The sequence below is a fragment of the Erithacus rubecula genome (assembly GCF_903797595.1).
Source record: "Erithacus rubecula genome assembly, chromosome: Z".
NCBI classification, from domain to species: Eukaryota; Metazoa; Chordata; class Aves; order Passeriformes; family Muscicapidae; genus Erithacus; species Erithacus rubecula.
The window spans coordinates 17,274,069-17,298,395 of NC_136661.1; the positions used below are offsets into that span (position 1 = coordinate 17,274,069).

A 24,327-nucleotide genomic window follows, 5' to 3' on the forward strand; every position below is an offset into this window, starting at 1 on the left:
TGACTCTAAAAACGTTTGTTTGATTGATTGATTGATGGACTGATTGATTAGCTGAGTTGTAGACATCAGCTATAGATTAAAATTAGGTAACCTGAATGCTCCTGAGAGAAGCTGATACTGCAGCCTGGGGAGATGAGAATAGGCAGGTCTCCCAGTTCGCATAAGCAAAATATTACCTTAATAATACCATCCTTAATTATGTAATTATGTGGGGATTTTTTCTCCTACAGCAATAGCTCTCAGTGAGCTACTCAGTGTAACATCTGACACTTCAAAACCTCAGTCTATCCCAGAAGATGGCCTTGCACAGAACCCTGCTTGTCAAAACTCTTTAATGCCAGTGACATGTTCTTCCAACTCAGCAGACAGCAGACAAAAATTGCATGTACAGACATAGCAGCAACCACTTTGACAGTGGTGAAGATTTAACACTCAAAGCCAAAATTTCCAATGATCTACTGTACAGCCCACTTTGTATTACTAACTACACCAGAGGATCTGCCTAACTCTTCCTTCTGATCTTACATCTCCCAGTTACATGTACTCCTCAAACGAGTTCTCATTTGAAATACTTATTATTTCTTCTTCTATATTTGTTTTGTATGCTAATTGTTAAATGCACACTTACTTGTTCTCCATTTAATCTCTGAATCACTTGCACCTCTTTCCCTTCCATCTTATAAATGATAACTTGGCCAGTGTGATTGTATCGTGGCTGTCCTGCTATGTACAGCACACCTCCAGGTGTCAGTGCTGAATTCACAGTATATCCTAGGAACCAGAAAGAAATCAAAATGCAATATACACAGAATGCATCAGAAATACTTTCTATGATACAGAGCCTTTGTAAGGTTTATTCCACAACTAAATTTTAGCCCTAATAGCAGTTAATTAAAATGTCATTTTTTTTGTCTACAGTCTCAGAGGGAGTGAGCACCACTGGGTTATTAAACCTATTCCTAGGCTGGTGAGCCATGTCCACTTTGCCATTCTCACAGTGTAAGGAATAACTCATGAGTAGCTGGTTGAAAAGCTCTTTCAAAGAACAGCTGCCACTGGCCCACTGTCAAACTCAAGGAGTCTTCAAAAAGTGATTCTGGGGGCATTTTGAACCTACCTCTCTTTTGCTTAATATTAACAACAGTTTAACAACTTTAGTGAAGGAAGACTTGAAAAATTTGCATTGGAATAAAAACTGTGAAAGAGTTGCAAGTATTATGGGAGGATACAATCTTAATTTGAAAATTACCAAATTGGACAGGTAATAAAAGGCAACGGCTAAAGGCACATGGCAATGAAGAAAGTCTACTTAGGCAAAAACATTAAAATATTCTAGCATTGATTCTTCGTCAGTGAAAAAATGACTTAAATGAGAAAACAGAGCAAACAGAACCATGAAGTATAGAAAGCAAGCTGTAGAGGACAGAGCAAGGAAACAAAAGCTTTTTGGTAGAAAAATAACCCACCAGTATGCAGAGCATTATTATAAAAAAAAGATGTTGGTCTTGTAGGTTTTTTCCATTGAGTGACAGAAAACAGCCTATTTTTAAGTAAATATTTGAGCTTAATATTGTATAAGACTTTGTAACTACAAGGCATAAAAAAACTTGATAAGAGAACTAGAGGAATCCGTGACATCTTCTTTGAACAGATTAAACACCTCTATTGGGAAAGTCTAGATATATTTTGGTCTGTGTTTGGACTAATTTTCTAGTTGTAGGAGTTGTTATTTATTTTTTTAACAAAACCTGAAAATCAGAGAGTAGACTTGCTCCCAGGCTCCTGGAATATAAAATATTCTGTCAGATACTCCTTTTGAATGAGTTTTGAGAGAAGTCTTGTTGTATTTGTTGAGAAGTGCTGTAAGGTGGGCCATTTCTCTTACCTAGGTAGGCTGCAAGAGGTTCATTTCTTTCTGAACGCCTGTCACGAAAGGTGTCATTAGTTGGCATTGAAATACCACTGTCTTTCACCATGAGCACTGTGCCATTCCAGTCATATGCTCCAACTGCCCCAAGCATGATCCAGTCCTTAAGGAGAGCAAAAAAAAAAAGCCTGTTCTCTATGTGAATAATTTTTCTTTATGTGAATCATTTTTAGACATTCATGGTTCAGGATGCTGACCCATTGGATAATGCTTCCTGCCTAGTCACACAGTAAGCCTTGCTTCTCCTATTATGGTACAGATCCTTCAATCACAGGGTCATAGAAAGGCTTGAGTAGAAATGTCCTGAATCACCTAGTTCCAACTCTCATTGCCATGGGCAGGGATGCTACCAACTAGACTAGTTTGTTCAGAGCCCCATTCAACATGTGTTTGAACACCTCCAAGGGTGGAGCATCCACAACTTCTTTGGACAACCTCTTCCAGTGCCTTACTTTGCTCCATATAAAGAATTTCTTCCTAACATCTAACCTAAACCTGTGCCCCTTTAGCTTAAAACTGTTCCCTCTTGTCCTATTGCTAGCTACCCATGTAAAAAGACATTCTCCTTCCTTTTTATAAGCCCCTTTTAACTACTAGAAGGCTGCTCTAAGATGTCTCTGGAGCTTTCTCTTCCTTAAGCTAAATAAGCCCATCTCTCTCAGCCTGTCTTCAAAGGACAGGTGCATTGCATTGGCCTCTGGCCATCTTTATGGCCCTGCTCTGGAACTATCTTTCAAGTTAAAACATTGCCCCTTGTTCTGTCACTAAAGGCTCGGGTAAAAAGTTTCTCTCAAGCTTTCTTAACATATTTTTAAGCTATTTTCCTGAGAGAAGGTGCTATGGGAACATTAAGTTTAGAGTTCATGTGAAGCTCTCTCATGATTTTGCTGCTCATGCATGGTCTTTATGTACATTTTACAAAAAAGGTAACTGGATTACAGGACACTCCAAAACTTCAAAGAGCAAACAGGACTATACAAAGAAATCTGAAACCCTTATTCCAAATTTGTAGAACCACCAGAAAAATCTACTTTGTAAAATAACTTCTATTTCCAAACAGCTTGTTTACCTGAGAATAATGAGCACTGAAACCAGCTTGAGACATTTCCATTTCAAAAGAGGAGGCCTGCTGGTCTGTTGTTGCTATTGAAAAGAAAAAATAAGTTTCAAAAATGAATTTGTTCCAATCTGAAAAGCAACTGAAGAGTGTTGCGAAAATGATCATATGATAGTAAAGAATAGCATAATTAACCAATCTATTTCATGAATCTAGTTTACAATAGATTTTTATAATAAACACAGAAGTAAAGACCCGTGTTGAATGCTCCTATTAAGTACAAGAATTTCCATTTTAAGATCATGTCTCAGAACTTGTCCAACACAGTTTCTGGGCTAAAACTGACCAGATTTGAACTCAAGCTGATGGTAAGTATGTTTGGAATGTTTGATTAATATGGTTAAGCCATTTTCCACTTGAGCTAAGTGAACAATAAAACGCCAGCCATGTAACCCTGGCCTTGTATTCAAGTAACTGAAGTTTTGTAGGCAGCTGGAGGAACTTTAAATGAAAAACACTTGATGTTTGTATGAACCTTTGCAAAAACAACATAGGAAAATCTCTACTGTCCAAGATTCATAACCCTCAGCAAAGTGCTTGGGAATGATAATCCTGCCCAGACAACTACATGAAGATCTGATTCTCTTAAATTACTTTGTATAAAAAAAAGTACCAGGTGATTTTGTACTAGGTTCACTATCTTTTCAGGTAGTCATATGCCAGTTATTAAACTTTGATGGGCTGTTTTGCTCCCAGGTAAACTTGAAATATCATCAGGGAAGAAAAATTCTGCCTTTCCTCTACTTAAAAGAAAGATAAGCAGCCCTTAATGTTTAAGGACTATTTTGCCACTCTAAGTGGCCAAGCTAGGGAATTATATTGATTCTTCTTTGAGAGGAAGATAACAGGTAGTAGAGGCAAGCTATGAAATCTGCTCTGATGCTGATCCAGGAAGAGTTCACAATTTGCTACCAGCTGAGTGCTGCAGCAAACCTTCAACTGTGTGAATGAAACTGAGCCATAGCAAACCACAGTTGCATGAATTTCAGGCATCTGGACTATTAAACAATACTGAACTTTTGATACTCAGCAAGTAAACCTCAGCAGCTGCTCCCTGGGACATGATGGCTTTCCTAATTGTTACAATTTGCAGCCAGTTGTAGGACAGAGACATGATCTCAAACATGGTGTTCAACATACAAACAAAGACTATCATGTTTCACAAGATGTAGCTGCTTTGCTATGTCTGAAAAGGTCCTTTTCAGGCATAAAACTCTTAAGCTGCACATCTGCTGATAAACATTACTTTCATGCAGTAAAGGATGCTCCTTAATGAGCTGAGAAAGTCAGGATTCTCACAGCCTGAGCAGAGGACAAAGCTCGTACTGTTGGTGTCTGCAGCTCAAAATACTACTTAGATAATGGCCCTTAGCCTAACTTTCCATTCAGTCTTAAACTGCCAAGCATTTTACAAAGGATATTTTATGAAAAAACATTTGTGCCTGCCTACGGGTTGGATAAAACATAAAATTGCTGTTAAAAGCAATGTCAATGCCATGAGACACAGAGGCATATGAAAAAGATTATGTGTAAAAATTCACTGGCACTCAAGCAGGAGTTTTTGTTGGATTTGATTTTTCAAACCTCTCTCAATTTTTCTTTGAATTTTTTAAACAACCAAAATAAAAATAAGAAATCCAAGAAGAAAAATCAAATGTACTACTACACTAGCAAGAAGCAATTTAGATTCAGAATTTAAAGAGATTCAGATATTAAATTTCAACAACCAAGATTCTTGTGATGCACAGAAACAACTATATACAGATATATTTATTATTATATCCAATACAGATATATATATTGTTATATCCAATAAACTGGCTTGTCAATTGGCTTGAAAGATGCATGGTACAGAAATAATTTGCTTGCTTCTACCATCCGAAAAATGCTTGCATGGACACAGTTGTTAATCATGACTGAAAGGTTTTGGTTTAGGACAGGAAATTCTGCCTGAAGAATCAGAATAAATTGATTTAGTCAGCACTATCTAGGTCCAACCCACTGGAGCAGCTGGACCTTGCTATGTTTTGACAAAAAAAGCTAAAATCCCATTTTAGTTTATATTCTGATTCTCTTGCAGATTACATGATTTCTGCGACTTAGTTGGAGACATTTCATGTCTCACATTGCAGGCGTCTTGTAGAGAAATCTTAGTCCATCTCTGAGCTCCTACAGAAAATCTGCAAACCAAGAAGCCATAAACTCTTACATACTTCACCTGTTGTCACATCAACTCACTTCTTATTCTATACTCATTATAGCTAACAGATGTAACTCGCATTTTATTCTGACAGTGAAGTGCAAATATTTTTCTCACTTTTTAAAGGTATAAAGGACAAACTGAAGACCAAGTGTACAATTTCTGTTTGAACAACAATTTTCCCACTGAAACTGTATTCTTCCTAGTACACAGTGATTTAAGAGAAGAGCACTCTATCCAATGAATTTTGAAGTACTCAATGACACTAAGCAGGCTAAACTTTGAGCTTTAGAGAGATCAGATTCTGCTCAAATTAATTTGTTGCAAAATTGAGTAAACCAAATCATCCAGAATGTAAAAAATAACATATAAATTATATTTTAATAAACTGTTTATTGCTGACGATTTTAGTTATAGGTGAAAACATTAATATTTGATCAAACTAAATAATATGCTAAATAAACCTCCAATCTAAATTTGTCTGAGAAATACAACTCCAATGTAAAAAAATTTGAAAATACTCTCTCAATTTTGTACATTAAAGTCAATATTTTCTTTTGTTCTAGCTTTAAATTACACTATTCTAGCTACTTGGAAAGTTGAAGTGTTGAAAAAAATAGTCCAAATAGAAGGATGTTTTCTTTGTATTACATGAATCCCTTCAGAGTTGGCCAGTATAATTTATAACTAATAAACTCTGTCTCCTGTTACCAGCAGTGTACTTGAAACAAACAGTGGTTTGGACAGTGTTGCCTCATTTCGATGGAGAATGTAAGCAGACATTATGAGAGAATGACTTTCTGTGCTGCAATCTGAATACTGTGAACCTTCCCAAAGGAAAATTTTATCTTGTTAACTCCATCCACCAAGTCCATGCTAACTTGCATTGCAAAGTAATATGCTGTAATTAATAACTAACCAAAAAGAGACCTGAAACACTGAGGCAGAAAAACAAATGATCGTGGGGTAACTGGGGTATGATCTGGCAATGTTTTTTACCTAAAAGAGAGTAACTTCCTATTTATTGCATTAAAACAGTTTTGGTTACTTATCCTTTTAGGGTGTTGTCTGCACAGGCTCTAACTCCTGTGAATATAGTCACATTTGTATCTAGAATTTTGATGTCTATTATAAAATATTTTTATAACCAGCATGGAAGAAATAATTGCATAATAAACTTTAGGCACCACAATGCATTTCAAAGGAAGGTAAAACAGGTGTTCTTCTATTTGTTTCAGTTGTAATACAGGCATAAAGTAAAATTTAAAATAATGTCATACCTTCCAGGGCAAATATTCTCTCTCCAAGTGCTTCAACAATGGTGTAAAGAGCTAATTCATCTGAGACATTGAAAAAATGCTTTTCAGTAGGCTTACTGGCAATTGATTTTATTTCCTCTACAAATTTCTCAGTACTTAAATTTCCTCTGCTGTAGCTGCCAAGAATCTAAAAAGAAGAAGAAAAAAACAACAAGAAAACAAAACAGAAGTCAAGCATACCTTCCATAGACTGTTTAAAAAGATATCATTGAGTTGGTTGTCAGAGAATGGTGGAAAATCGTATCTAACCTTCTGTTAAAACCTCACTCAAATTGATTTGAAAACATTCCTTCTCAAGCAGAACAGAACTGCATGACAGCTCAGTTGTTTTTTTGAAAATACTATTTGACAGGAAACAAAGCAACGGTGTTGTGTGATGTCTGCTATCCTCAACTTTACTTTTCACCCCTCCTTCACAAAATTCTAATAATTTATTATCTGATTTATTGAAGTAGGCCACAATTTAGGAAAAAAACAACAAAACACTTCCCAACCCAGAGTACAATTCCACTGGCTTCTACATAACCACCAGTTCTTATCACAACATGCTATACATGCAATTAATGACAAGTTGATTAGGCATAGAATAGTCCTTCATTCTGAGAAGATTTTCCTTATAAATACATAAAAAACAACAATTGCATTCATGTTAACTTCAGCACCATACAAGAATTTAGACTTAGTTTGCAGTTTTAACAATACTGGTGTAACAATTTGGGATACCTCAGGAAAAAAAAAACCTCAGTTCTCTAATTCCCAGACAAACCTGTAGACTAAACCTGATTTGAGAGGGAGACAAAAACCAAATTCCTATGCTCTTGCAGTCCAATGGAGCAATTCAAATTTGGTTCTAAACAGGGATTTTATTGCCAAAAATTGTTGCAGTCAAGGAAAACTTTTTCTTTAGTTATATATAATTTTATGAAGAAAACCACTGCAAATCTGTGTGCTGCTGGACTCAACTTTTGTTTTATATCTTTGTTTAAATTAAGTATAATATATTTCTTAAAGCTTTATGGTTTTATACCATCTTATTTTACCAAACAATAAGCTAGCAAAACAAACAAAGAAAAATATCAATGGAGAGGCAACAAACCAATGTCCTTTCAAAATTAACAGCAGTAAATAGAATATTTTTGTATAAAAAATATACTAATGTAGTGGAGTATTAACATCAAATCTGTGACTAATACTTTCATATTTCTTGATATGGGTTAACCTCTATTCTCATTCAGCTACTGTTTGATTAACATGAAAATTACAGCTTTGGAATGCAAGCATGCAATACAGACATAATGAACATGTATTTTTGATGGTTTACCTTTGTATTTTTGCTTAAAAAGGTAATATTTCTATAGAAGTTGCTTAGAATTGTATTAGTCTACTTTGCTCTATGTTGCCTCTAACAAAAATAATTTAATATAAAACTGTCCCTCAAACTCGTCCTCCTTTTTCCTAACATCACCCAGAAGACAGATAAATTGCTTTTGTTATATGCTATAAAATCAGAAAGCAAATTCTAAATGTTTTTTTCAGCTTTTTCCTCTCTGAAATAATTATATTTCCATAAAGATTCCGTGAAATGAACTTCTAAAACTGAAATTGCATCTAGAAGATGAAACATGCTTTTAAGATTCTGAATTTTCCCATTAAATTTCACTTACAGCAATAGCAAATCTCTGAATGTTTTCATCTTCACAATCATCAATCACTTCTTGTAATCTGTAGTTGTCATGTGATTCCCCATCAGTCACAATAACCATTACTTTTTGTACTCCTCTTCGTGCACCGTGAGCCTCAGTAAAAGCTTCTTCCCTAAAGGGACCATAAAGGGTTTTGGAGAAAGGCAATGTCAGCATTTAGCACATGCATCATATTTGCATAGCAAACCATAAACTAAAAGATTTTATATTAACTAGGATGCAGGAAATGGAGATTAATGTTAACCATGAACAAATACAAACAACTGCAATTGGAAATTACATGACAGTTCACAGCCAAAGTTTCATAAGCGTGCATTCATCATTCACTCACTTGAGAGCAATGGCAGAAAATACCAATCTGGATAGTGAAAAATTCTTACCCTCTACAAATAAACTTCCGGCACTTTAAAATAGCTTTTGGTATCTTAAAAAAAGACCCAGCCAACACCCTCCCTTTCCAAAAATCTATGTAGAAAACCTTCACCTATTTCGACCTCATAGCAGCACTTCAAGTGGTCAAACTAATTACTCAGCTACCAGCACATCTCTGCACACTGAGACAGGTTAACACTGGGTGTTGGGGTGGTGGCAGAAAGGCTGCAGGTAAGTGGAGGCAGGTCAGGGCACCCACTTGAATTCTACAGCTGCAGATGCACAAGGAGGCTCTGAGGTTTGGGCAGCTGTTCACCCCGACGCTGCACAAGGCAAGGCAAGGCTGGATTAGGGCTCTGGAGGAGAAGGAAGGAAGCAGGGCTTCCTCTTTTCAGAAAAATACCACAGAATTCTAGGACTGGCCGCATGAGTGAAAGCTGAAATTTACCACTGAAAATGGCCAAAGGGTGATGACTGTGAGAACAGAGGAAGCTTTTGCTGACAGTTTCTGTATATACAAGCCTGCAGTATTTTGTGGTACATGGGGGCTGTCTGAGCTAGATGTGGTTTCTGAATATTTGGCAATTTTCAACTGGCTCTGCTTTCATGAACTTGTTCAGACTCCTCAAGCTTCTACTTGTATCTCAGGAAAACCTTAATATATAAGAATTCAACTGTACACCAGATCAACAAAACTTTGGTCAGATAATCAAACTGTTCATCACAAGGATGCTGCATATTTTACTAAATGGTTTCTTGCAAAGAGTGAATGAAATCTTTTGAGGAATAAAAGCAGGCTATTGGGATAAAAAAACAAACCTAGAAAAGAAAAAGATACCAGGACAACATTGTACAGTTCAAAATTTTCTGAGAGATTTTACATTTACTGTCTGATCTAAGAAACTCAGATTTCATTTTTCTCATTAAAAAGACGTTTCTAAATATTGCTATTGCTAGGTCCTTATACAGGTCTTTATAAACAGGTCTTTAATCTCCCACTGATTGAGAGGCTTCAAAGACTTAGGATATAAAATTTTAGGCTTTCTGACCAGTGTGGGCTCAAACATTGTAATATTCAACTTCAGAATGAAAACAAACTAACATTAAAAACTCCATTTTTTGTTTTTCCCTTGAAAATTTTGATTTTCTTTATCCCTCTGCAAACACAGTTCCTACCTGCTCTATGTGGACATCACATATTGTCAGTCCTTTGCTTAGGCCTACAATCTTGCTCCATATCTATCATATTTTCCTAATTCTTCCATTCAGGAGACAGCTGCCTTTCACACACAGTTCCTCTAAGTGCTGGATATAGTCTGCTTATCAACCTTCCTCAAAAATGATGCTACTTAGCTAAAATGAAGTCAGATGTTTTTAACACCATGTTTTTAACACGTAAAGCCAGGATCACGCCCCTGCCTGTGCTTGTTCCTCTCCGTGTGCAGCATCCTGTGCCATACCTGGCCGTGTCTATTCCCAAGGCTGTCATGGTTTGTGTGCCACCCCGCTGGCGGATTCTCGAGGCTGCAGCCATCACATCTTCTGTTGTGGAGTATGTATTCAGATAAAACTCATGGACTACAGTCTGTCCATATTGAACAATTCCAACCTGAAACACACAGCTCATGTTTAAAATCAACTGCCCTTAAAGAAAATATCCCTGCCTCCTGCAGCAGTGCAGTAAATGTCTCTATTACATCCAGGAGAACAATTTAATCCTTTGTGTTTCCCTCAGTATGGAACACCTTTATGAGTTTGAGCAAGACTAGCTAGATGACACATTGAGACATGAAACATTTTGAAGTTTCTAAATTGCTTTTGTTAAAAACTGGAATAAAGCCAAAAGCTGTCTCAAGTCCTTGGTTTTCCTGGTTTGAGGCAATCTGGATGGGAGCTCTGCTTTCCTCTAGACCAACCGGACCAACCCCCAAATCCTCAAAACTATTTTCCTTACAGCATAAAAAGTCATGGTTCATTCACAACTCTTTTCATTCCACTCAAATATAATATACCTACATCCAATAGTTTTTTTTTTACCCTAAATTGAGCCTAGAAACAGGAAGACCCCATTACTCTTATCTTGATGAAGACAGCAGAGACAACCATGACATGCACATTCCCCCAGCAGGAGATAAGTCAAAGTCCTGAGGAGTACCAGAGGGTAAAACATGAAGGAAATGGTGGCTTTGGCATAGAGGAGGGTAAAGTAAAGCCTATAGATGACCTTAGTAGGATAAGTCTTTGTGCAAAAGATCAACACATGGGATTGTGCAATAAACACAAAATGCCTGAGGAAACCTGCTGCAAAACCAAGGGTGGCATAAAAAGACGAGCAATATTCTTAAATCCTAATTAATTTCTCCCATTCATCTCTGTCAGTTTTAATATTTTGGCAGGTTTCTGACAGCTTTTACTGGGAAGAAACCACACAATGTTCCATTAGCATATTTCAATTTTACATTACACAAGGTAATTTATAGGTGTTATTTAGGATAATGCAGTATTATGTGGCATTTATGTCTCACTCATCTATTATTAAAAGCTCTCTAGCATTAAGGTATTGAAGATCAATAAGACCTCTGGGATGTTTTTCCATCATATTACTTTAGAAGTGGCTTAGCATGTACTTTACAATTGCTTTACAGAGCTTTTTTTTTATGGTATTTTCATAGCCTCTCAGATTCTGCACAGTAGTTGTTTGCTTGTAGCAGAAGGGTTAGAATTGGATAAATATTTCACAGGAAATGACAATAAAATTATAATTATGAAATTCTAGTTACCTATGATTATGGGACTATAATTATAATAGCATGTGATAACAAAATCTATCCCCCTGAATTCCCGTATCTTTTTGAACAGACAGTCAAATCTGGAAGAACTGATGCAAGCTTAAAGTTATGGCAACTTGCTGCCTTTCAGATATTTCTCTCTCTCTTCCATCTGCAGCAGAGAGAATGCAGAGGCTGCAATGTTCCTGTGAGCAGTGTGCAATTAACCCTGTGCAGTGTTTACAGCCAGCCAGGGCACATTCTGTATCATCATTCAGAGCACTCATGTGGCACTGAATAAATCAGATGCTGAAGATAAAATTTTTAACCTGTTCCCTCCACGACAGCTATTTTGTGGAGTGCATCTAAAGTGACACTGCATTATCTGAATAGGATGCTGTCAGTCTTTTAAAAAGACTGCTGTAAACTGGTGATGAACATGCACCATGCACGATTTTCTGGAGGAGGAGTAATGGCTTAAGAACTCCAGTGCTGTGCACCAATTGTAGCCAGAGATTATAATAAGCTGTTTGGTGTGGATTTATGGGTCCTTCTCTGCAGGTTTTGAAGTACCAATAACAAAATCATCCATTGACTGCTGCCAGTGAAAAGCATCTGCCAGTCTTTCATGATTCTAGAGACCCATGTTGGTGCTGTCATTTTCCTAAAAAAAGATTACAGCCTGACATTGAGTTGTATCATTTCCTGTTTGAAAGGAAACGTCCATGATCACAGCAAGTACACATTCTGAGCACTTCCTTCTCAGGAAGTGAATGGGAAGAACATCTGAGTCTGAAAACTGCACTGTGCAGCATAGCTCGTAAATCAGGAAGGAAGGGGGGCATGTGGTTATCTTATGGGATACAATTGCCATGCACGACCCTTCCTTAGCATTAGCTTTGAAAACACTGATCACCATGTTCTACATAGTCCATGGCATCAAAGATGAACCATTCCTCAATAAAAGGTAAAAAAAGCCTCTGAGAAAATGCTACTAGGCTTCATGTTCCAGTCTCCTATAGGATCACAGAATGATCACCTTGTAAAATTAGAGTTAAATTCTATTAGACAGCAATGAAGGTCTGAACTTTTGTAGCCTTTTCATCTTATGAAAAGCTGAAAGTGGCACACCTACATGATGCAAATGTGCCTTTATGGGACTTCAGCAAGCCCCTAAGAATTATGCTTAGAGACATCATATGTTTTGATTTGCTTGTTTAATTTATATCTGGAAAATGCAATAGTGCTACACCAAGGGACATAGTTCTGCTCTGCTCCAGAGAACCTATTATTTTTCCCAGCATTACTGACCATAATCTATTGAACATTCTTGCAATTCTTAAGTTTATGTTCCTTTCCCTAGCATTCCATGGCTTTTACATTACACAAGGGAATAATTCTTTAATTGTCCGCAGTTCCTGTGAAAAGTGTTGTACTAGAGAACAGGCAAGTGATGGACTGTTCTACTTTGGAACAAAGCAATTCTCATGGATACAATTTATTGTGGTCCTATAAATGAATACAGATCCTTATTTGGAAAGCATGTTCTGACTTTCCCAATAAATTATTAAGCTAATCAATTTTGCAAAACCCAACATCTAAAATGATGAAATGAAAGGAAAACCATTTGTTACACAAAATCATATTAGGGTCTTCAGCATTGGGATGTGGAGAGAAATCAGAAACATTTTTGAATGTTCTGATACTTAATGAAAATAAAAGCAGAGATGCCTTGGGAAGCATTAATGGATAATATCTCTTTTCATAAGGAGATCTTTTTAAAGACATCTGAACTGGAAAAAAAAATTCTCTCACATTTTGGTTACTTCAAGACACAATTTAGTTGTAAACTCTTGCCAAAACCTTTCTTCATTCCTAATCTTTGTAATACCTCTTAAGTACACTTCTGTTCTTCTGAAGAAAAAAACTGAATTGTAAGACATGACTTATTAGTGTACTGACACAGTCTCTTTGGAGACACAGTAAGGTACAGCCCAAATATCTGTAACTGCCTATGTCATATATTAGTGTAAAAATAGAAACAGTCTAAAGATTTTTGAAGGCCTTTCCAGCATAGTGTTAAAGCTAGAACTGAACTTATTCAAGTACCCTGCTTTCTCATTTGAGAGAAATTCACACAAATTTACTCACATGTAAATGATTAAAAACCCTACTCCTCTATATTAAAAAGATAATTATCTCCACAACAGCTAAAAATGAGGTATAAAAAGACAAAGAGAAGCATTTTGATTTTGTTCCTACTATTTTCTATTTTTTTTATCATCACTTTCCATTTGCTTCCTTTATCCCGAAACTCAAGATATGCAGCTTAATCATTAGTATGGTGCTGTAGATTATCTGGATAAGAGAAAGATGAAGGGAATTAAAAAAATACCCTAAAATTTGACCTTCTGCATGTGAAACTTCTGGCTTTCATTTTCAAATCTGCCAAACATGAGACACTGAGAAATTTCTCTCAACTTGCTACAAGTCTAATGACCATTGTTCATGGAGGAGGTAAGGGGTAAAAAAAATATCTCAAAAGCCTCTAATCAAAACACAGTTTTGAACAAGTCACACCCAATCTGCTAAGGAGTTATTCTGTAATCACCTCATTCCTTTCCTGTGCAAAACAATCTCAAGCCAGTGAAAATCCACTGATTTCTACATGCTCAGTAAAAAAAAAATCAAATTGGAAAAATAAATTTAAACAGACAAAAAGTAACCTATTGTTGCAATGCTTCACTTCTGGCCTCCCAAAGGAGAGGGGATAAATAAGCCTGCTATGTTGTTTCTTCTCTTTCCTAATGTATAGTCATTTAAACATTTTTTCTGAGAAAGGAGACTGTGGGTGGGGGACAGAGTATAAACTCATTAATAACTTCAGACGCCCCAGGGTTCCCAAGCAGGGGGCTCTGAGGAGAGGAGAAAGATGAGATGTGCTCTGAGGAAGGAGGAAGGTAAGAGGGACCGAGAAAATTCCACGGAACTTCTGTCATCCATTTCCAGTTTTTCAGCCTCTCTCCTCTTACCCCATTCTTATCTCCCTCTCAAATGTTTCTGCTCTTGAGCAAGCAGATGCCAAAGCTGACGTCCTCAAGTGGATATGTGTACGTGTGAGAAACTATGCCAAACTGTGGGCACAAGGGATTTTGTAGGTGGAGAGGGGAGGCTGCTGGAGTGCAGTTCAGAGAGGGACCTTTTGTGCACAAGCTAAGCCACACAGATGAGGCAGTACTCCAAAACTGAACATAACAGAGGTGTGGCATTGTAAAAATTTAGGAGTTGCTGGGTGAGGAAGAGGAGTGAGGCTGCAGTAGAGTCAATTCCCCTGCATACCACTCCCATGAAGACCTTTGGGCAGAAGACAGCAGCCAATGTCCCATACTGGGAAGTTCAGATTTAAGTATTTTTAAATGGTACATGTTTGAGTAATCATCTGTTTAAGAAAACAGAAGGAATTTTTTCCTTTCTGCACAAAGTGTTTTTCCTTCTTCCTCACAATATCTGAAGAAAAGTGGGTTTAAAATAACAGGATGTGATTGCAGGGTTGACAGTCTCTAAGTTATTTTATCAGCCTGTATTCAGTATAGACAACAGAGGACCTGGGTGGTAACTTGAAAACCCCAATTAACATGGAAAATTATGGGGTAATGCTCTCTGCAGACAGAGGTATCCTTTACATCTTCACAGTCTCCTTTGTGAAGGCAGGAGCTGAATGTTAGCAGCTAACGCAAAGTTTCAAAACTGCCTGTAGCATATAATTTATTACATAAGGTCATGGAAAATCCTTAATTTTGGGAGGCAGAAAATAGAGTAAGCAAATGAAGAAACAGTTTTTTCTCTTGCTGTTAATAAAGCTTTTTGTGTTAATATGTATCCCAGTGTTTCTCCCTTCCCAGAGTTCTTTTAGAACTGATATTTACATAATCTGTTCAGCAGCCTGTGGGACAGATGCCAGATCCTCAGGGGGGTAATTGGTCGTAGCTCCATTAATTCTGATGGAACTGCACTGATTTATAGCAGCTGGGAATTTTTTCCTCTCCACTTATTATATAAATGCAGCTTCTGCCATTAATAACATGCAGCTAAACAGCCACTTGTTAATTAGGATCTCAAGGTTTAAAGGCTGCATGCCCAATGTTCCACAGCACTAAGAGCACTGCTCCAACAAGCTTACAGTCAAAGGCTGTCCACACCACGCATGTGTGCTTCAGAGGAGCAGAAATGACCTTTGTGCAACGAAGTACAAAGGAAGAGAAGAAGGGGCTGTGGAGAGGAAGGAAGTGGGAAAGGACAGTGTTCAAGTAGCCTCACTTCATGCACTTAACTTTTGTCGCTAGGTTAGAAGGCTGGTTTCACCAGACAGCCTGAGCAGTGGGGGGAGGGATAGTCTTCCTGACATTGCTGCTCGATGACTGAATACTGACTTAGTTGTGGTTTCAGCTATTTTGCTTTAGTATCCTGCTGCTCTAAGTTCTTGGAATTGAAATGTCCATAGATGACACTGTTATACCATTTCCTGTAAATTGTTTTTTCCTCTCAAATTAAAAAAACCCATAAAATATCTGCTATGTTACCTGTGTTTGCTGAGGACCTATATCCATGTTTCTTAGGAGGCTGTTCAGAAAGTCTGTGACACTCTCCCATGGATAAATGCTGTTGGACCCATCCAGGACTATGACGATGTCCAACTGGGTTTTACACTCTGCAACATAAATTGTCTCATAAGAATTGACAGTAACAAGGATCAGACTTATCTCACAGCTCCAGCTACTTTTGTCACTAGTAACAAATATATACCCTTCTGCAGTGGGGCTGACCTGACACACTTGATGCCAACTATCATTCTCCAACTTTTTCATTCTATTTCACACAGCTTGTGTTCTCTTTATCAGGAAGAAGTTTTCTTGTGAGCAGAAATTTAAGAATGGGAGAAGTTCACATAACTGGAGTATGTACCAGTGATCCTCTACCTTCTTCAATGTCAGTCTATTCTTCTACAATTTTTTTAAAGCACCAGGTCTCTAACATTTGTATGTATATTACTAAGCTGGGTTTGTAATAGGTCTCAATATGCTGTCATTATTTAAAAGGAGTCTTTTGGCCATAAGTTAAAAACATAAGCAACTATTTTTAGCAATTGTGTTTGGATGTTACATAGCATTGTAATGATTGTTTATACTGTGATAAATTCCAAAAGTAGGACGAATTTAGGTTATATACAGACAATGAAAACATTTACTTAACTTGGTAATGCTGGTAGCTAAGTTAAGCAGCTCATTTTTTTCAGTATGCCTATGTGTATACATTTGTCTTGTTTGGCACTCTTTATTTTTGGACACACAGGAAAAATCCTGTGGCATGCATACCTTGCACAGACGGAGCAATGGCCTCAACAGTTTCAAAAGTGGAGCTGACATTAGAGCAAACTCCGGTTGTATAATGCAAACGTCCACATTTATAAGCATAAAGTGGTCCACATGCCTTTAAAAAATGAAAAAGGGTGAAATGTTTTTGTTATGATACTCGAGGAAAAAAACCAGACTTTTAAAATTAGCAAAAAGTCCTTTCTTACCAGAAACCCTCCTTTTGGGTTAGTTACTAAGGTTGTTCCAAGAGTCATGTTTTCTTTTACTTCCACGACATTAGGAACTGAAGTAGAAGCTATAAATAGATTAAAATGTTAAGCATTTGGGAACATGAAAACAAAATGTTAAATTATATATCCCCTAGTACGGAGCTTCCAGCTACTAAAATAAAACCCAGACTGACACTGGTTTCATCAAATATTTTAGCACCCTTCCCCCTCCTCCTTCAATTGCATCAAGAAAAATTTCTGAGACTGGCTTTTATCCCAGAAAATTTGTCTGGGTTGCTGTCTCAAATAGTTTTCTTGAACCGCAAGAAAAGAAAAAAAAGTAAAAATAACAGCACAATGAAAACAAGATACTACTATGCACAGAGTTTTGTTAATTAGGAAAAGAAAATATTTTTCACCTTTTCTTGCCACGACTGACTTAATAGCTTTTCTATTTGTTACTATTATGTTACATTACTGATATTTAGGTTTTCAAGGAACAGAAGGAGATTTAAAAAATCTCATGACAGGTATATTTGGTGAAGTTCATATTAAACAGGAATTTTGTTCCAGGTACATCAGGTATCTCTTGACTTGACCAAGAAAATTATTAGTATTTACCTTTGGCATATTAAGATGCATCAGCCTAGTTACTGTTTCAACAAAAGCTTACTGACAGCATTATGAAGACTCTTGGCTTCAGAGAGCTTTGGAAAGGTAATCCATGAAACTATGATCCAAGACCTTCCTGGCTCAGTGGCCAGGATTGCCAACCACAGTCAATTAATGTCAGTCATAATAAAGTTTTGATAACACAACCACATACCCATTCTAAAATTATGAGCATGTTTTCTACAGGATACTGAGAAGCCTTAAAATCAAATTATTTTTAATGTTACAAACACAACTTCCTTCACATTTAGCTCTGGAGCCCCATGCAAATTTTCACTAGAAAAACATTTCTAATGTGTACTTACTAGCTAAAAATCTCTTAAGATCTGACCTCTATTACTCCTCCATGTGACACAGCTTTATCTCCTGTCATACCTGGTAAGTTCAGTTTTACACAGGGTGATGGGCTGTCCCTTCCTACAGGGCATTTGTAGACATCGCCTGTTCTTCTCTCAGGTTGGCCAACTAGTGGTGAACCAATGAGGACCCTGCAAATTAAATAAGTCACCTGAAATGTCTTCTTTCTGACAAGGCACAGAAATTCAGGAAGCAAAACTTACACAGGGAGCACTGCTGAAGCAAGCTCCACACTAGCAGTATAGGATGGAGAAAAAGAAAAGTATCTATTACATCAGTTCAGATGCTAGAGAAATAATATGGACAAGAAAAGCAAATGTGCCTATATACCCAATTACAGAATAGAATAATTTTTTAAAAAAATTCCAGAGGAAAATATAGGTGGGTAGACGACAAGTCTTAGAAATAATACAGAAGGAAAGATATTCTTTATTTAATATGTCATTGATCTTTATAAGATCTTAGATGAAAACTTGTTTTCGATGCTCTGAGACCAAATGCTGAAGGAGAGGCTCACAAGCACTCAGAGGAAGAATTTAGTCTTAAATAATGTGGAGCAGCACTGTAAAAGACATGTTCTTCCTTCTCATTAATAATAAAAAAAGAAAGGTTATTAGAAGAAATTTCAAACTTGTAAAATGCAGTGAAGCTGAGTATGCCTGACATCCCCTGGGAGGTGGTCAATGGTCAGCAGGTTCAAGCCCCTGTGCTGTTCCTTTCTTAGAAAGAAAGAGCCCCATGAAGAGTGTTACATGGTCTGAAAGGCTATTTTATTTTGTCTTTTTGCGTGAGGGAATCTCTGAGTTACTGAGAAACAGGTGCAGTCAGGTTCAGAGACCATTTCTTGCTGGAAAGCTCTATTGGTGCCCTAAAGGTAGCATTATAGCAGTAGAACAGTCCTCTCACGGCTGTTTTGTATTTTTTAACTATTAGCTTACATATTTTCTGCTTTAAATACTGACATGCTGAAAGCTTGACAACTTACAGGAGTTCTGAAGTCCAATTTCAGAGATGTCCAGATCTAGCATAATACTTTATATCATTGTCTGGCTACTGGCAGAACTACCAGTTCCAGCTTATATTATTGTTTGCTTTTGAAAGGTTTCAGGACTGATTACAACAATACAGCTTACTCTGCAAAATCCCAGCTCCTAGAATGGATTCCATTTCCTGGAGGTCTAAATTAGCTCAAAGAAGGTAATTATTCTTATTTTCTCATGACCCTCACACAAATGTGTATTTAAACATCCTACAATGGCAGCAGTCAAGAACTAGCACATTTCCAAAGCAGGCTCTGTGGTTTCATTTCTCTGGGCACTGTGTTGCAGTGGTGGCCAGACTCTCAGAGTCTGGCAGAGCCAGCCCTTGCAGTGGTGATTGCTCACCACAGAATAGTCTGGTTTCTCTGTCACACAGCCTCCTGCTGGCTGTCACTCCTGCAGGGGTCCCTGGGTTTACCAAGAATTAGAAAAAGTTCTGGGAAAACCAGAGCCAGCTGCGAAGAATGGTGGAGATGTCTTTCCCAAACCTTTTACCACACAATTGTTATTTCAGTCCCTCAGGCCAGTCATCAGCCTCTGGGGGGTTTAACAAGGGAAAAGCATAGACAGGTGTTTATCAAATGACCAAGAAGCAATGATATGAGTGTGTGTGCCAAAATACAGCCTCTACTTAGAACAGCAGGAAGGAAATTAGATGTTAAGATAAAGGCTCCAGGTCCCAAATCCAAATATATTACCAGTTGCAAGACATATTTAGCTCTCCAAAAGAGAAAGCAGAGAGACTACTGAACTAATTAAGATTTGGACAGGTAAATCTTCCAATTGAGTTAAAAAACCTCAGTTTTGACAATGCCTGGCAGAAAACTTTAGAAAAAGCACTTAATGCAGATTATTTAGGTAAAACAGGAGTAATTTCATTGTAAATACATTAACTGAAGGAAGAGTTAAGATTTCATTTGGTAAATGGAAAAAACAGAGCTCAGACAAAACACAGTACTTTCTCAGCTCCATCAATGAGGTAATTCACCCGTTTTTGTGAAGTAATTTATTTGAGGAGATAATTGGAAGTATACATGTGGATTTTTCTCACTCCCAATCTTTCCAGATTTCCTAAGGACTGTGCAGAAGTTTAAGAAATATGCCTGACAGAACTTGATCTTAACTTGAAAACAAAAGTACAGCACCTGAGGCCCTCAGGAGTGTTCAGTCTAAAAAGAGAAAAAGAGCTTACCATTTCCCCTCCTCATTTTCATACTGTTGAACTGTGTACCCAAACATATCTTCCAGAGGCCCACTGAAGGTCAGTGCATTTTTCACATCAACGTTGGAAGTGCAAACAAGGTGAAAGAGAGCTTTAAAAAAAATAATATTTAAAAAAAAAAAAAAAAATCAGTATGTAGCAGTACAAATAAGCCCAAATACTTCCAAGAAATCAATCTTCAATTATGACTTACAAATGGTACAACACATGTTGAAAGTGGCATTTGGGGCACACATATCACATCTTGTAAGATATTTAAAACATACTTCCTCATACAGAGATACACAACTAATTTCAGAGTTGTTAGAAACTGGACTTCTGTATCCAAAACATGATTTTCAAACTCCCATCACTCATTCTAAAATCAACTCCAATGACAGTAAGTAAAACACTATCACCTTTAAGAATAAATATCTTTTTAGTTATTTATTTAGTTTAGTTATTCTTTTAGTTCCATTCATTTCTAAAGCAAGAATTTAACACAAAATGTTCCTTCCCTCATTCAAGTTCTAAGGGTTACTTCAACTGAGAACTAATTTTTAACAGAATTTTTTTTCAGAAAAACTACATAGGAAAAGAATAAAGAAAGGCTTTCAGATGTATTTAATTTTAATCTATATTAGATAAAAAAAGTATCTAGTTTTCTCCTAATTTCTGTAAACCATTTACATTTGGAAAAGAATAAAATCAGTTTTCTATGGAACTGTATGCTGATCTGCACAGTAGCTATATGTGATTATTTGCAGAACTCTGATACTCGTGCATTTAGGAAAAATTACTGTACAATGGTGATATTGGACTGTGAAGAGATCAATCAAGAGAGTAAATGCTTTTTCTGACTTATTTCCTGTACCCTAAAGTCAGTGATCACCAAGGAAAATGCTGCAGAAGTTTGAGTGTATAGCAAGTTTCAGAAAAATTTGAGATATAAGGTAAAAATCCATCTTGAAGTGATACATATAGCCAACTGCAAGGCTCATTAAAGAGCAAAAACCACTATTTATTTATAAAAATAAGGGTATTTGTATTTTCTTTATTTACTGTTTCTTATAGTGATCTCTTCCATCTTCATCCTGTAAATCAATTTCAAAAGTAACCACCCATTCTGCTGCTGCAGAGCTGTATATTTAATTCACAAGAGTCAAAAATTAAATGAATTTGTAGAACATTAAGACAGCTTAAAACCAGAAATACACACAAATTTAATTTAATTTTAAAAAAGCATTTCTTGATCATCTGCTGACACTTAACAGTTACAAAAAATACCCAAATAGTCACTACTTGCTGCATGTCAAAGCATCTAAATAATGTCCAGTTACTAAAACACATCTGTGTTATTTGCCATGGAGCTGACAAAATTCTCATGGAAAGATTGTTGCTATAATTAAGCTCCCAAGTGGTCAATGCTAATCTGTCTTTCTCAGCATCTTATTTCCTGCTTAATGCAGTAAAATTATCACAGAAGACCATTTGTCATTCAGTAGGTATTTCCAGTTTCACTGGACAGCAAAAAAAGGAAAAGTTTAATTTATGTTATTTTAGTTTTCCTTTCTCCAGTCAGAGTCAGGAAATACAAAGAAGTAAATAAAACTAAAACAGAGATTAGTTCTTCAGCAAATACTCATTGCAAGTGATAAGAAAAAATTAATCATTGACAGCCTGATGTGAAATAATTTGTTAGAAAATAATTTTGTCTCCCTTAAACATTTATGCTTGAAAAGATTCTGCTATGCCTGTTCATGCGCAATAGGCATTTTCCTCCCCTACTGTCAGTCATTCAAGCATCATTGAAAATTTTTAGGAACTCAGTCAAGCTATCACTAGTTCAAGTCTTCTTTTGTTGAATTCCAGTAAAAACTGGAAGTTTTACTGAACGAGTAAGAACAATTGCTATTATTACTTTTCAGACCATGTAAGGGATTGCAACCGTGTCATTTACACTCACGACCTACCCCCCAGATAATGAAACAGTACTAATGAGTCACCTGCTAAAGTAACTAAATTCATTGTTTAGTTCAAGAGGAAATGCAGAAGCCCAATATACCCATGTAAAATTTTCTCTCTATGATCTCCAGAAATCCGTTCACTTTGGCCTCTGAACAAGGAACATTCTGAACATTCTTCTAGAGGTCTTTAGAGGCATGCTCTTCCCCTTTCTCACCTTATGATGTTCAACATGTACCATGGTATGAAACACCAAAGGCCACCAAAGATTCCAGCCCACTAGCTGTCTCCTAAAGCAGCTAAAGGTTTCATTTGCACTCTGTTCACCATGATATCCTCCACCATTATTTTATCATCTGCTGATAGACCAGGAGTTTCATCACAGTGATGCAGCATTGGCAACTATGGATCTTTACTCTGTAGTCATTATAGGAAACAGTCTTGAAGTTTCGTGAATTAGTTATGTAACATTCACAATGCTCATCATTTTAATGCATGTGTTTCTAATGCTCATAGCTACGACAGCTAAAAATACAAAATGCTAGTAAGTAAACCAGAAGACAAATAAAAAATGCCAGCTGTTTGCTACCAAATCCTCAATGCTTCTGAGAGAGGTCAACTTAGAATCAACAATAATAATGCTTTCTTCTAAAAACATAAGATAGAGGAACCAAAATAAGCTAGATGGTCCACACTGGTTAGAAATAAAACTGAGGTGGTGACTCCACAGAGAACAAACCTGTAGACCTTGTTAACACAGACTGTTCTAGAGGCTAAATGTAATGAGCTCCATGGGGATCTGAATAACTCAATGGAAGACAAAACCACAGTTTACAACCCACACAGAATGCACATCTGGTTCATGAAATCCCTTTAGCTGGAAGAGCTTAGAAACTGATACCTGGAAACTGGAAGAGGAACGTTATGTATGATTGCATGGTTGCTTTTTGTCTGCAGCTATCAGCTTACATGTACTCCTGCAGACATGATACTGGATGAAACATGACCTTGATTTGATCCAGTATGGCTGTGCTTTTGCTCTCTCATCTTCCCCTTCTATCTTAGCCAGAAATCAGACATTTTTAAGTTTGACTGCATATACAAACCATTTGGCATATTTTAATATGCAAAAGTACTGCATGGCTTTCTCTGTCTTGTATATGCTTTGAAACATGATGAGCATAATTTTTTTGCATTAAAGTAAGGGTCCTGTTAAGCAGTGTAAAATAAATTTATTTAAAGGTAGCTTGCTGCATTTTCCGTAGATCCTGTAAAAGGAAATCTTACAAGACAAAGAGATGTTCAAATCTGCAGATGGCAAATGGAAAAGTGGAGTTTACAGTGACCTATATTACACATCTAGCTAACAATAATCTAACTGATTTATGGCAACTTGGCTTTCATGCTTTATTTCATTTTTTAGTAGAGAGAACACTGTACATAGGAGCTAAAAATTCAGAACACTTAAAATTATTACTGATTGTGATTGTGACAATTATATTATTAATAATATCTAGTTTGAACTCTCAAATTTCCAGTTTCTGTCTAAGATGGCATACATTTTCTACTGTTTCTAGCCAACTTGTGTATGACTTAAAAAGAGTATTGGCAGAAGCAGTGGAAAAAGGAGAACTACGGGGAAATTGGAGAGGATTCTCTTCAGAATTATGGGAATTAAGGAGAAAAAAAATTTCATAAGATAGAAAGTATTTGACTCAAACACAAATAATATAGGTAAATTAAGATTTTGAACTATTTCATATTGTGTTAACAGAATGGCTGCAAACAGACAAAAATCAACTGACACAGTTCAGAAATGCAGAGTAGGAAAGTTTCTCGTTTCTCAAAGGTTAAAACTTAAGTTCCAGTTTTATCTTCATGTTCTACAAGAAACTAGGCACTGCAGAAAACCTGGGACAATGTTCCTCTCACTACTGATTTACACTGAGCAGAACATGAGCTGATGCACGTGCCATTCTTTGCTCAGCACAGCTTGTACCTATATATGAAAGGTTAACACTCAGTCACCAAGACGACAACACAAATATTATTTCTATTACAAACCTGGAGTAGTAGCTCATACTTGTCCAGTAGCCACTAATAAA

The 24,327-nt window shown here is 36.7% G+C and overlaps 1 protein-coding gene across 1 annotated transcript in view; it reads right to left on the reverse strand.

Moving 5' to 3' along the window:
- ITGA1 (integrin subunit alpha 1) overlaps positions 1-24,327 on the reverse strand; it is a 68,977-nt gene that overhangs the window by 20,746 nt on the left and 23,904 nt on the right. The window contains 11 exon segments of the mRNA XM_079330398.1: positions 623-771; positions 1,886-2,030; positions 2,997-3,070; positions 6,525-6,690; positions 8,228-8,378; positions 10,099-10,247; positions 15,987-16,114; positions 16,779-16,893; positions 16,985-17,073; positions 18,035-18,147; positions 20,249-20,369. Of these exon segments, the coding sequence (XP_079186524.1) occupies positions 623-771; positions 1,886-2,030; positions 2,997-3,070; positions 6,525-6,690; positions 8,228-8,378; positions 10,099-10,247; positions 15,987-16,114; positions 16,779-16,893; positions 16,985-17,073; positions 18,035-18,147; positions 20,249-20,369 (1,400 nt within the window).